General features: G+C 38.7%; 1 protein-coding gene across 1 annotated transcript in view; it reads left to right on the forward strand.

Annotated features, from left to right (window-relative positions):
* LOC128641182 (collagen alpha-1(XI) chain-like) overlaps nucleotides 1-13,699 on the forward strand; it is a 158,537-nt gene that overhangs the window by 102,668 nt on the left and 42,170 nt on the right. Inside the window, exons 5-12 of the mRNA XM_053693748.1 lie at nucleotides 1,482-1,535; nucleotides 3,118-3,171; nucleotides 3,250-3,303; nucleotides 7,425-7,478; nucleotides 7,681-7,788; nucleotides 7,876-7,929; nucleotides 10,329-10,382; nucleotides 10,742-10,795. Coding sequence (XP_053549723.1) covers nucleotides 1,482-1,535; nucleotides 3,118-3,171; nucleotides 3,250-3,303; nucleotides 7,425-7,478; nucleotides 7,681-7,788; nucleotides 7,876-7,929; nucleotides 10,329-10,382; nucleotides 10,742-10,795 — 486 coding nt within the window. The remainder of the gene's footprint in view (nucleotides 1-1,481; nucleotides 1,536-3,117; nucleotides 3,172-3,249; nucleotides 3,304-7,424; nucleotides 7,479-7,680; nucleotides 7,789-7,875; nucleotides 7,930-10,328; nucleotides 10,383-10,741; nucleotides 10,796-13,699) is intronic.

The following is a 13,699-nucleotide window of genomic DNA, read 5'->3' on the forward strand; positions in this document are numbered from 1 at the left end:
CACACACTGCTCTGTGTATAATACAGTCACACACACACTGCTCTGTGTATAATACAGTCACACACACACTGCTCTGTGTATAATACATACAGAAACTGTTCTGTGTATAACACAAATTTATTGACCCATTCATATTAATGCATTTTTGCTGCAGTGACACAAATGATCACTTATTGCCAGCAGCATCTCACATACTGTCAGAGCAGCTCAGATGAGTATAAATAATTAAGTGCTCCCGCTCAGTGCTGTGTATAGTTTATAGCAGCCAATATGGTAGCGGCGCCTGTGTATGAAACAATCACTGAGCTCTGAGCTGTGTTGCTTTGCCAGGGTTTAACCCCTTGCTAGCCGGCAGTAGCAGCTGCACCTAGATTTCTAGCTGTATGTATATATAAACAGCAGACAGGCCAGCACTCACGGTTAACATTTCATCAACCCTGGGTGCTTCCATATTATTGATAGTAGTGAAGAAAAGGGATGCACTCGCCAGGATTTTCAAAGTTCCCACTTAATGTAACGTTTCGAGTGTTACCCCTTCGTCAGACAACACAAAATAACAATATGTATATATATACAGAAGCCAAGTTAAGTGCACTCACTGTGACCATCCCAACAGCCGGGGTGCTGCGCAAAGATACGCAGTGGTAACAATCTACCCACCAAGGGGAAGAAACACTCTTCACTCTCCGGTCTTTTCCAAAAGGCTTTAATCCATATTCACAAGTAATCAGTCAACAGATATCCCAAATGGGATATCTGTTGACTGATTACTTGTGAATTTGGATTAAAGCTGTGTTTCTTCCCCTTGGTGGGTATATTATTGCCACTATATATATATATTTATATATATATATATATATATATATATATATATATATATATAGAGAGAGAGAGAGAGAGAGAGAGAGAGAGAGCAAATGGACAAAGCACTCTCTGGTCTTATCAGGTGTTTAACACAATTTTATTAAAGTGACATTTCGGGGTGTTCACCCCTTCATCAGACCAACAGTGAACACTCAGAGACCAAAGAGTGCTTCGTCCATTTGCTCTGTTTACTGCCCCTAGCACCCTGGCATATGAAGAATACTTGTTAGTGTGAGTGCACTTATCTCTACATAATATATATACTATATTTATGTATATATATATATATATATATATATATATATATATATATATACAGCAAGAGATGAAGAGGATTAACAGATATATCAGGCTGAGATCAATATGTATTCATATCAAATTACTGTATACCCTAAAATATTTGCCAATAAATAGTATTGGGACTCTGTGCTCCCTGATATGTGTGTTTAAAACCCACTAGGCTGTCTCTTTAGGTCTAATGAATTCAGGATAATGAGGCATTAACCATTTATCTGGAACATGTGTTTGTTTTGTCCAAAAAGTTTGCCTGGTGTGCAGTACCGAAGCTCTTACATTCTGGTAAATATACGCATGTCTTTGTGTCTTTTTTTCTGCAGGGATTACCTGGACCCCCCGGTGAGAAGGGAGAAAACGGCGATGTTGGTCCCATGGTACGAAAGGGAACTATGTACAGGCAGATGTTTGTACTATAGAGTATCACTGTGTCAGGGTGATACTAATTAATATCTAGTTACTCAGTGTATGGTCAGATATACAGGCAGATGTTTGTACTATAGACCATCACTGTGTCAGGGTGATACTAATTAATATCTAGTTACTCAGTGTATGGTCAGATATACAGACAGATGTTTGTACTATAGAGTATCACTGTGTCAGGGAGATATTAATTAATATCTAGTTACTCAGTGTATGGTCAGATATACAGACAGATGTTTGTACTATAGAGTATCACTGTGTCAGGGAGATATTAATTAATATCTAGTTACTCAGTGTATGGTCAGATATACAGACAGATGTTTGTACTATAGACCATCACTGTGTCAGGGTGATACTAATTAATATCTAATTACTCAGTATACAGTCAGATATACAGACAGATGTTTGTACTATAGAGTATCACTGTGTCAGGGAGATACTAATTAATATCTAGTTACTCAGTGTATGGTCAGATATACAGACAGATGTTTGTACTATAGAGTATCACTGTGTCAGGGAGATATTAATTAATATCTAGTTACTCAGTGTATGGTCAGATATACAGACAGATGTTTGTACTATAGAGTATCACTGTGTCAGGGAGATACTAATTAATATCTAGTTACTCAGTGTACAGTCAGATATACAGACAGATGTTTGTACTATACAGTATCACTGTGTCAGGGTGATACTAATTAATATCTAATTACTCAGTATACAGTCAGATATACAGGCAGATGTTTGTACTATAGAGTATCACTGTGTCAGGGTGATACTAATTAATATCTAGTTACTCAGTGTATGGTCAGATATACAGACAGATGTTTGTACTATAGAGTATCACTATGTCAGGGTGATACTAATTAATATCTAGTTACTCAGTATACAGTCAGATATACAGACAGATGTTTGTACTATAGAGTATCACTATGTCAGGGTGATACTAATTAATATCTAGTTACTCAGTGTACAGTCAGATATACAGACAGATGTTTGCACTATAGAGTATCACTGTGTCAGGGTGATACTAATTAATATCTAGTTACTCAGTATACAGTCAGATATACAGACAGATGTTTGTACTATAGAGTATCACTATGTCAGGGTGATACTAATTAATATCTAGTTACTCAGTGTACAGTCAGATATACAGACAGATGTTTGCACTATAGAGTATCACTGTGTCAGGGTGATACTAATTAATATCTAGTTACTCAGTATACAGTCAGATATACAGACAGATGTTTGTACTATAGAGTATCACTGTGTCAGGGTGATACTAATTAATATCTAGTTACTCAGTGTATGGTCAGATATACAGACAGATGTTTGTACTATACAGTATCACTGTGTCAGGGGGATATTAATTAATATCTAGTTACTCAGTGGGCAGTCAGACTAGTGTCACATTCTTGCTGAGCATTTTCTGACAATAACAGTTATTACTAATTGCTGCCAGTGGTCTTGTGAATAAGATGGTTTATTTAATATATATCTTATCCCACTTCTAGTGATCTTAACCTTTCTATTGTGCAGGGTCCCCCTGGTCCTCCCGGTCCACGAGGTCCTCAGGGTCCAAATGGAGCAGATGTAAGTATCCCATGTCCTGTGTATGTGGTTACTGCAGAACTGTGCTTGGGGTAAAACTCACTGTGTGTCATCTTATAGGGTCCTCAAGGTCCTCCTGGGTCCATAGGTTCGCCTGGTGGAGTTGGTGAGAAGGTAAGCTGACAAATTTGTACTTTGTAAAGTTGTGCTGTGGCAGTGCCAGAAAATGCCAACTCAAGGCTGTAGATACATTAGTAACGTGCACCTGATATCAGTGCACAAGCCTCAGATTGTGACTGCACGTCCGTGCTCAGAAGCATGTGATACACCCACAGGGCCCATACAGATGACTACAGTACCGAGCCTGCTTCTTTGGTGGGATCCTGTGTCACTGCATCATGTCTCTGGTTTGTACCCCTGGTAATAAACAAGCAGGGTACGTTGCACAAGTGCTTTGTTTAAACGTGTTATCAGGTCACTGAGCCAGAAAAGCAAAGACTTGAAGCTTTGGATTTGAGGCTAATTCTCTCCACAGAGGAACTTGCTAATGTTTACTCCCAAAATTACAAACTGAATGAGTTTTTCTTAAAATAAATATCTCCTCTCTCTCTGTCTCTCAGTATTTTACCATCTCTGAGGTGCCAAGTGCCGTATTGCCAGAGGGCAACAGGGCGCAGGCTGCTTTATCACAGAGACCTACGGCACCAAAACACACACTTTTCCTCCTGATTTGTTATGTAGAGACCAACACTGACTGTGATATTAAATGTAACTAATAATAATTATTATGATGCTTTCAGGTAACAGACCTGATCATACAGACTCATATGTAAGTGTGCGTGTTCTGTATGTAGTGTATCATGTGCTCATCTGATAGGTCGTCCCTATACGGTAACAGACCTGATCATACAGACTCATATGTAAGTGTGCGTGTTCTGTATGTAGTGTATCATGTGCTCATCTGATAGGTTGTCCCATAAGGTAACAGACCTGATCATACAGACTCATATGTAAGTGTGCGTGTTCTGTATGTAGTGTATCATGTGCTCATCTGATAGGTCGTCCCTATACGGTAACAGACCTGATCATACAGACTCATATGTAAGTGTGCGTGTTCTGTATGTAGTGTATCATGTGCTCATCTGATAGGTCGTCCCATACGGTAACAGACCTGATCATACAGACTCATATGTAAGTGTGCGTGTTCTGTATGTAGTGTATCATGTGCTCATCTGATAGGTCGTCCCTATACGGTAACAGACCTGATCATACAGACTCATATGTAAGTGTGCGTGTTCTGTATGTAGTGTATCATGTGCTCATCTGATAGATCGTCCCATAAGGTAACAGACCTGATCATACAGACTCATATGTAAGTGTGCGTGTTCTGTATGTAGTGTATCATGTGCTCATCTGATAGGTTGTCCCATAAGGTAACAGACCTGATCATACAGACTCATATGTAAGTGTGCGTGTTCTGTATGTAGTGTATCATGTGCTCATCTGATAGATCGTCCCATACGGTAACAGACCTGATCATACAGACTCATATGTAAGTGTGCGTGTTCTGAATCGTAGTGTAGCATGTGCTCATCCTGATAGGTCGTGCCCATAAGTAACAGACCTGATCATACCAGACTCATATGTAAGTGTGCGTGTTCTTTATGTATGTAACAAGTGCTCATCTGATAGATGTCCATAAGGTAACAGACCTGATCATACAGACTCATATGTAAGTGTGCGTGTTCTGTATGTATGTATCATGTGCTCATCTGATAGGTGTCCTATACGGTAACAGACCTGATCATACAGACTCATATGTAAGTGTGCGTGTTCTGTGAGTGTTCATTGCACTTCTGATAGGTCTCCTATAGTGTATATAACTGATATACGACTCATTGCAATCTGTGTATGTATGTATCATGTGCTCTTATAATAAGTAACAGACCTGGATAATAGTAAGTTGCATGTTCATGTAGTGTATCATGTGCCATTGTAGGTCGTCCATAATGTAACAGACCTGTCATATAGATCATATGTAAGTGTGCTTCTGTTGTGGATCAGTGCTCATCTGATAGATCGTCCCATAGGTAACAGACCTGATCATACAGACTCATATGTAAGTGTGCGTGTTCTGTATGTAGTGTATCATGTGCTCATCTGATAGGTCGTCCCTATACGGTAACAGACCTGATCATACAGACTCATATGTAAGTGTGCGTGTTTTGTATGTAGTGTATCATGTGCACATCTGATAGAGCGTCCCATACGGTAACAGACCTGATCATATAGACTCATATGTAAGTGTGCGTGTTCTGTATGTAGTGTATCATGTGCTCATCTGATAGATCGTCCCATAAGGTAAAAGACCTGATCATACAGACTCATATGTAAGTGTGCGTATTCTGTATGTAGTGTATCATGTGCACATCTGATAGGTGGTCCTATACGGTAACAGACCTGATCATACAGACTCATATGTAAGTGTGCGTGCTCTGTATGTAGTGTATCATGTGCTCATCTGATAGGTCGTCCCATACGGTAACAGACCTGATCATACAGACTCATATGTAAGTGTGCGTGTTCTGTATGTATTGTATCATGTGCTCATCTGATAGATCGTCCCATAAGGTAACAGACCTGATCATACAGACTCATATGTAAGTGTGCGTGTTCTGTATGTAGTGTATCATGTGCTCATCTGATAGGTCGTCCCATACGGTAACAGACCTGATCATACAGACTCATATGTAAGTGTGCGTGTTCTGTATGTAGTGTATCATGTGCTCATCTGATAGGTCGTCCCATACGGTAACAGACCTGATCATACAGACTCATATGTAAGTGTGCGTGTTCTGTATGTAGTGTATCATGTGCACATCTGATAGGTCGTCCTATACGGTAACAGACCTGATCATACAGACTCATATGTAAGTGTGCGTGTTCTGTATGTAGTGTATCATGTGCTCATCTGATAGGTCGTCCTATAAGGTAACAGACCTGATCATACAGAGCTCATATGTAAGTGTGCGTGTTCTGTATGTAGTGTATCATGTGCTCATCTGATAGGTCGTCCTATAAGGTAACAGACCTGATCATACAGACTCATATGTAAGTGTGTGTGTTCTGTATGTAGTGTATCATGTGGTCATCTGATAGGTTGTCCCATACGGTAACAGACCTGATCATACAGACTCATATGTAAGTGTGCGTGTTCTGTATGTAGTGTATCATGTGCTCATCTGATAGGTTGTCCCATACGGTAACAGACCTGATCATACAGACTCATATGTAAGTGTGCGTGTTCTGTATGTAGTATATCATGTGCACATCTGATAGATCGTCCCATAAGGTAACAGACCGGATCATACAGACTCATATGTAAGTGCGCGTGTTCTGTATGTAGTGTATCATGTGCTCATCTGATAGGTCGTCCCATAAGATAACAGACCTGATCATACAGACTCATATGTAAGTGTGCGTGTTCTGTATGTAGTGTATCATGTACTCATCTGATAGGTTGTCCTATACGGTAACAGACCTGATCATACAGACTCATATGTAAGTGTGCGTGTTCTGTATGTAGTGTATCATGTGCTCATCTGATAGGTCGTCCTATACGGTAACAGACCTGATCATACAGACTCATATGTAAGTGTGCGTGTTCTGTATGTAGTGTATCATGTGCTCATCTGATAGGTCGTCCTATACGGTAACAGACCTGATCATACAGACTCATATGTAAGTGTGCGTGTTCTGTATGTAGTGTATCATGTGCTCATCTGATAGGTCGTCCTATACGGTAACAGACCTGATCATACAGACTCATATGTAAGTGTGCGTGTTCTGTATGTAGTGTATCATGTACTCATCTGATAGGTCGTCCTATACGGTAACAGACCTGATCATACAGAGCTCATATGTAAGTGTGCGTGTTCTGTATGTAGTGTATCATGTGCTCATCTGATAGGTCGTCCCATAAGGTAACAGACCTGATCATACAGACTCATATGTAAGTGTGCGTGTTCTGTATGTAGTGTATCATGTGCTCATCTGATAGGTGAGTTTTACTTAGCTTTTTCACCCTTTAGTGATCTCTCTGTTTTCACATGAATTCAGTTGTTTTTACTGATTCTGCAGCGCTAATTGTGTAATTTCTAGTTATTAGCAATATTTCTAAAGAATGTAAAAATCCATGTAGCCTGAGTGCAATTAAGTATCAGTTATACCATCAATAACTGTAATTAATCAAATCTTGTATTGATAAAAATGAATTGTTAATGATTTATTTGTAGGGTGAACCTGGTGAGGCTGGTAACCCTGGTCCCCCCGGAGAGGCTGGCGTTGGGGTAAGTAAGACGTTTCCTTATTGCGGGTTGTTGCTTATAATATATGTGCTCGGGAAATAAAAAGGATCTTACTATAAAATGAGTTATTAGTCTGACCTCCGTATAGTGCAGCACAAGCGTTAGCAGCACAGCTTCTTGGGATATTGTTCTGCCATACAGCTACTGTTTACCAACTTTGTGATATTTCTGTTGTTTTTATTAGGGTCCAAAAGGTGAGAGGGGAGAAAAGGGAGAGGCCGGACCCCCAGGAGCTGCTGGCCCTGCAGGTCCTAAAGGTCCCCCAGGAGATGATGGTCCTAAAGGAAATCCTGTAAGCAAACTTCTACTTCACATTTAAACTTCACTCTTGGGTACTTGTTGCATCATTTCCAATCATGATTCTCTTTCTAACTTTTAGGGTCCTGTTGGTTTCCCCGGAGATCCCGGTCCCCCTGGCGAGCCCGGTCCAAGTGTAAGTCATCCGCTCTTCATTAGGGTATTGCATGTGACCAAACAAAGAGACAAGGACACCCCATATATTACATCCATACGTATCACCCCAGCCCCATGAGGACAGGTGCATGACAATGTGATCCTCATGTGAACCTATAAGTGTTACCATGTGACCCTATAAGTGTTACATAAGCTATAAGTGTTACCATGTGACCCTATAAGTGTTACACAAGCTATAAGTGTTACCATGTGACCCTATAAGTGTTACATAAGCTATAAGTGTTACCATGTGACCCTATAAGTGTTACTATGTGACCCTATAAGTGTTACACAAACTATAAATGTTACCATGTGACCCTATAAGTGTTACACAAGCTATAAGTGTTACCATGTGACCCTATAAGTGTCACACAAGCTATAAGTGTTATCATGTGACCCTATACGTGTTACTATGTGACCCTATAAGTGTTACTTAACCTATAAGTGTTACACAAGCTATACATGTTACCATGTGACCCTATAAGTGTTACACAAGCTATAAATGTTACACAACCTATAAATGTTACCGTGTGACCCTATAAGTGTTACACAACCTATACGTGTTACACAAGCTATAAATGTTACCTTGTGACCCTATACGTGGTACACAAGCTATAAATGTTACCTTGTGACCCTATAAGTGGTAAACAAGCTATAAATGTTACCTTGTGACCCTATAAGTGTTACACAATCTATGTGTTACACAAGCTATAAATGTTACCTTGTGACCCTATAAGAGTTACACAAGCTATAAAATGTTACACAAGGTATAAATGTTACATTGTGACCCTATAAATGTTACCGTGTGACCCTATAAGTGTTACACAACCTATACGTGTTACACAAGCTATAAATGTTACCTTGTGACCCTATACGTGGTACACAAGCTATAAATGTTACCTTGTGACCCTATAAGAGTTACACAAGCTATACAATGTTACACAAGGTATAAATGTGACCCTATATGTGTAACACAACCTATAAGTGTTACGCAATCTATAAGTGTCACCATGTGCCCCTATAAGTGTTACACAATCTATAAGTGTTACACAAGCTATAAGTGTTACCATGTAACCCTATAAGTGTTACCATATGACCCTATAAGTGTTACACAAGCTATAAATGTTACCTTGTGACCCTATAAGTGTTACACAACCTATAAGTGTTACCATGTGGCCCTATAAGTGTTACACAAGCTATAAATGTTACCTTGTGACCCTTTAATGTGTTACACAAGCTATAAATGTTACCTTGTGACCCTATAAGTGTTACACAACCTATAAGTGTTACCATGTGACCCTATAAATGTTACACAAGCTATAAGTGTTGCCATGTGACCATATAATTGTTACACAAGCTATAAATGTTAACATGTGACCCTGTAAGTGTTACCCTGTTACCCTATAAGTGTTACACAAGCTATATATGTTACCATGTGACCCTATAAGTGTTACAAAAGCTATAAATGTTACCATGTGACCCTATAAGTGTTACACAGGCTATAAATGTTACCATGTGACCCTATGAGTGTTATACAAGCTATAAATGTTACCATGTGACCCTATAAGTGTTATACAAGCTATAAATGTTACCATGTGACCCTATGAGTGTTACACAAGCTATAAGTGTTGCCATGTGACCCTATAATTGTTACACAAGCTATAAATGTTACCATGTGACCCTGTAAGTGTTACTATGTGACCCTTTAAGAGTTACACAACCTATAAGTGTTACCATGTGACCCTATAAGTGTTACACAAGTTATAAGTGCTGCCATGTGACCCTATAAGTGTTACACAAGCTATAAGTGTTACCATGTGACCCTATAAGTGTTACACAAGCTATACATTTTACCATGTGACCCTATACGTTTTACACAAGCTATAAATGTTACCATGTGACCCTATGAGTGTTACACAAGCTATAAATGTTACCATGTGACCCTGTAAGTGTTACACAAGCTATAAACGTTACCATGAGACCCTATGTTACCATGTGACCCTATGAGTGTTACACAAGCTATAAATGTTACCATGTGACCTATGAGTGTTACACAAGCTATAAATGTTACCATGTGACCCTATAAGTGTTACACAAGCTATAAATGTTACCATGTGACCCTATGAGTGTTACACAAGCTATAAATGTTACCATGTAACCCTATAAGTGTTAAACGAGCTATAAATGTTACCATGTGACCCTGTAAGTGTTACACAAGCTATAAACGTTACCATGTGACCCTATGTTACCATGTGACCCTATAAGTGTTACACGAGCTATAACATTCCAGGCGTTATAGTATCTGGCGGCTGCATATTATATATTTATATATATATATATATATATATATATTATAATATTTCCTTATATCTCTTGCAGGGTCAGGATGGTGTTTCTGGTGACAAGGGTGAGGACGGCGAGCCTGGACAACCTGTAAGTATATAGCGCTGCGGAATCTGTTGGCACTCTACAAATAACCGATAATAATAAATAATAATAATGTGTCCCATGAGTCTTACTGTTAACACACTAGAGAGACGCATGCGTGATACATGAGCAAGTCATATAATGCTACTTTAACCATTAGATATCTGGCCATCTTTAATCAGCATATTGTGTGATTAGTGACCCTTTTATACAGAGTCATTGACTGCTCCTGTGTCAGCCTCTCACTGGAATCTGTAACAGGGTCCCTAGTGAAACCTTTTCTATTCCTGTGTGCCAGTTACAGGCGCTCCCAGCTTGTTCTCAGTATCAGAGTGATATAACCAGCTGCTCTTTTCTCATGGCAGGGTCCCCCTGGTCCTTCAGGAGAAGCCGGGCCCCCGGGTCCCCCTGGAAAGCGAGTGAGTATTATTTTTTGGTATGTTTGTCGGTTTGGGATCTCTGCGTGAAAGGGAAATAATTCTGATTCATGGGTATCTGCATTGCGATCATACAAAATACAATAAAGAATCTGTGTCTGAATAACTACTCTTTACTAGCAATACAGTTCTGGGGTTAATAAAAATAAATATCACAACCCTGGAAGAGATTTAAACAGCAGCTTCTCTGGGACTGCACAGAAATGAATAATTATTGCAGAGGTAAAATAGGATATTTATTCAGCTTCTCTTAGTGTCGGAAACTGGGAACAAAGCGCAGAATAATCAGCAACTAATTGTAGATAAACCGCTATATGAGCATTATATGAGGGCGCATGCGCTTATGGTGATACTGCTACATATGACACATACACATAGCTATATGAGGGTGCACGTGCATATGGTGATACTGCTGCATATGACACATAAACATCGCTATATGAGGGCGCATGTGCATATGGTGATACTGCTATATATGACACATACACAATGCTATATGAGGGCGCATGTACATATGGTGATATTGTTACATATGACACATACACAATGCTATATGAGGGCGCATGCACATATGGTGATATTGTTACATATGACACATACACAATGCTATATGAGGGCGCATGCACATATGGTGATATTGCTATATCACTATATGAGTATGAATTGTATTTATAATGCATTTTCAAGGTATTTGACTGGGAAGGGTTTAAAAGTGTGTATATGTATATATATATATTTCTTTATATGTATGTATATGTGCGCATACATATTTACACATATAAACACATAAATATACATATATAGACATGTATATATACACACATAAATATATATATATATATATATATATATATATATAATTCTCAATAATCCCAGCCAATGAGTCTTAGGAATCTTTCAACAAAGGATTGTAATAGTTTCACACTATATAATAATCAATCTGGAATTACTTAAGTAACAACAGGAGAGGACCAAAGATACGCTCACTCACATCCACACAAACCCCATCCACCAAACACATCCTTACCATATAACACAAAATTGTTGAAAAAACAAACAAAAAACAAAATAGAACAATGTAATCAAAAACACCCCCAGGGCATCCCCAGGGAGTGAAGAACAGCAGCACCTGTCACACAGCCTGTCAAAAAATCATGTGACAATATTATTTCCAGAAAAACAGGATAGTTCTCATTATTGAAAGAGAAATAGCATAAACTGTATCGAATGTATTGAAAGAGTTACTGAAACAGTCATCACATATGGATCCGGATGCTTTGTAAACTTGTAAACTTTAAATCCGGTTACTTATAGAATATGGTATCATGTAACAAACCCAGGATACTTATAAATGCTGATGGTGTTTGTAATCCATGTTATATTGTGTCACAAAAGAGTGCAATCTGTCATATGAGTAGCCACACTTATAAGATGCAAAACAGCTGTTAAGAAGTGAGGTATATTCAAGCTGCAGGTCCAACCTCACACCCTTTGTATTATTCACTCACGGTGAACACGCTAACGCAGCATGCAAAGTATGCTCAGTACACTGCCCAAACATGAAATTTAAGCTGCAGATTCAGGTTGCAAGTACCTTATATTCGAGTGGTAGACTCTTCAATGCAGATCAGAGCAATACCGATAAGCAGTGTTACCTGTAACAGCCAATGCTTGTATATGCGGTACTACCGTGAGACTTGTCAGCGTCGTACTCTTCAGTGTGGAAATGGACCACAATCATGATACTCCCATCTCGCTTCCTCCGTCTCAAAAGCCATTCACAGTTAGCATGCAGAGTGGCTCAAACAGCACAGGTAAGAACAGGTGTTGGCGTCCTAACTGGTTCCGACGCGCGTTTCAGGGACTCCGCCCTTTTGTCAAGGAAATGTCCAGGTGCTTGTGAGGAGGTGTTATTTGAACCAATCCTACAAATTACCTATTGGATAATGCATTCACACACCCCCTACGTCACATTCTCTCCATGCACGTAACTTTCATTCACATTTATATGGAAAATCGGATGTGTGTAACCCTCACAAACAATAGTGTGTTCAAAAGAAATTGGCATTAATGTTAATCGTTAAGTGTGCTCCTATACATAATAGTCTATGTAAAACGGACTTCATAAACATAGACCTAATGCGTGGTTCTATTACACAGTATGTCACTAATATGCAGACTACTCTTAAGAGCTCAAGAGCCACATAGCGTAACGAATGAAGGCACAAACGACCCCACACCAAACAAAAGAACAACTCCAAGTGTAAGAAATAGAAGTGATGATCTCTTCAATATACAATACAAAAATTAATAATTGAAAAAAAATATATGAAAAAATTGTGTATATACATAAGCTTACCCAGATACAGTTCTGAGATTATATAACAAATGCCCAGATATAACCATAAAAATATATATATTTAATGGGGTCATGTAAGGGCTCTAAAGAGTTTGTCCTATAGTTATGAACAAGTTCATAAAGGAATCCTTAGTATAAACGTCCCTAAATATATCAGATAAATACAAAAAATAATAGACTAAAAAATAGATACATCCAATTTACAAGTGACATTATAGTATGCTATAAGGAACAAACTAATTAGAGAATAAACTCATAGCTACACTATTGGTGGAGCCCTGTCACATTGTCATTGCCTAAAGTAATGATGCCCATTGGAAGAAACATAAATTGGATGGTGTTTAGAATTAAATAGTCCTAATCAATATCAGCACATATATTTTAGAGATGCCTCAGTGAACCAGAATAAATTCTACCATTTTTTCTTAAGACACCATATAAAGCCAAATTGTCTAGGTTTAATGTGTTCATTATTCCAAATGCTACCTGGATTGAGAACCAAGGGTATATATTGCTCTTATTGTCAA

Source organism: Bombina bombina, chromosome 10 (genome assembly GCF_027579735.1).
Source record: "Bombina bombina isolate aBomBom1 chromosome 10, aBomBom1.pri, whole genome shotgun sequence".
NCBI lineage: Eukaryota > Metazoa > Chordata > Amphibia > Anura > Bombinatoridae > Bombina > Bombina bombina.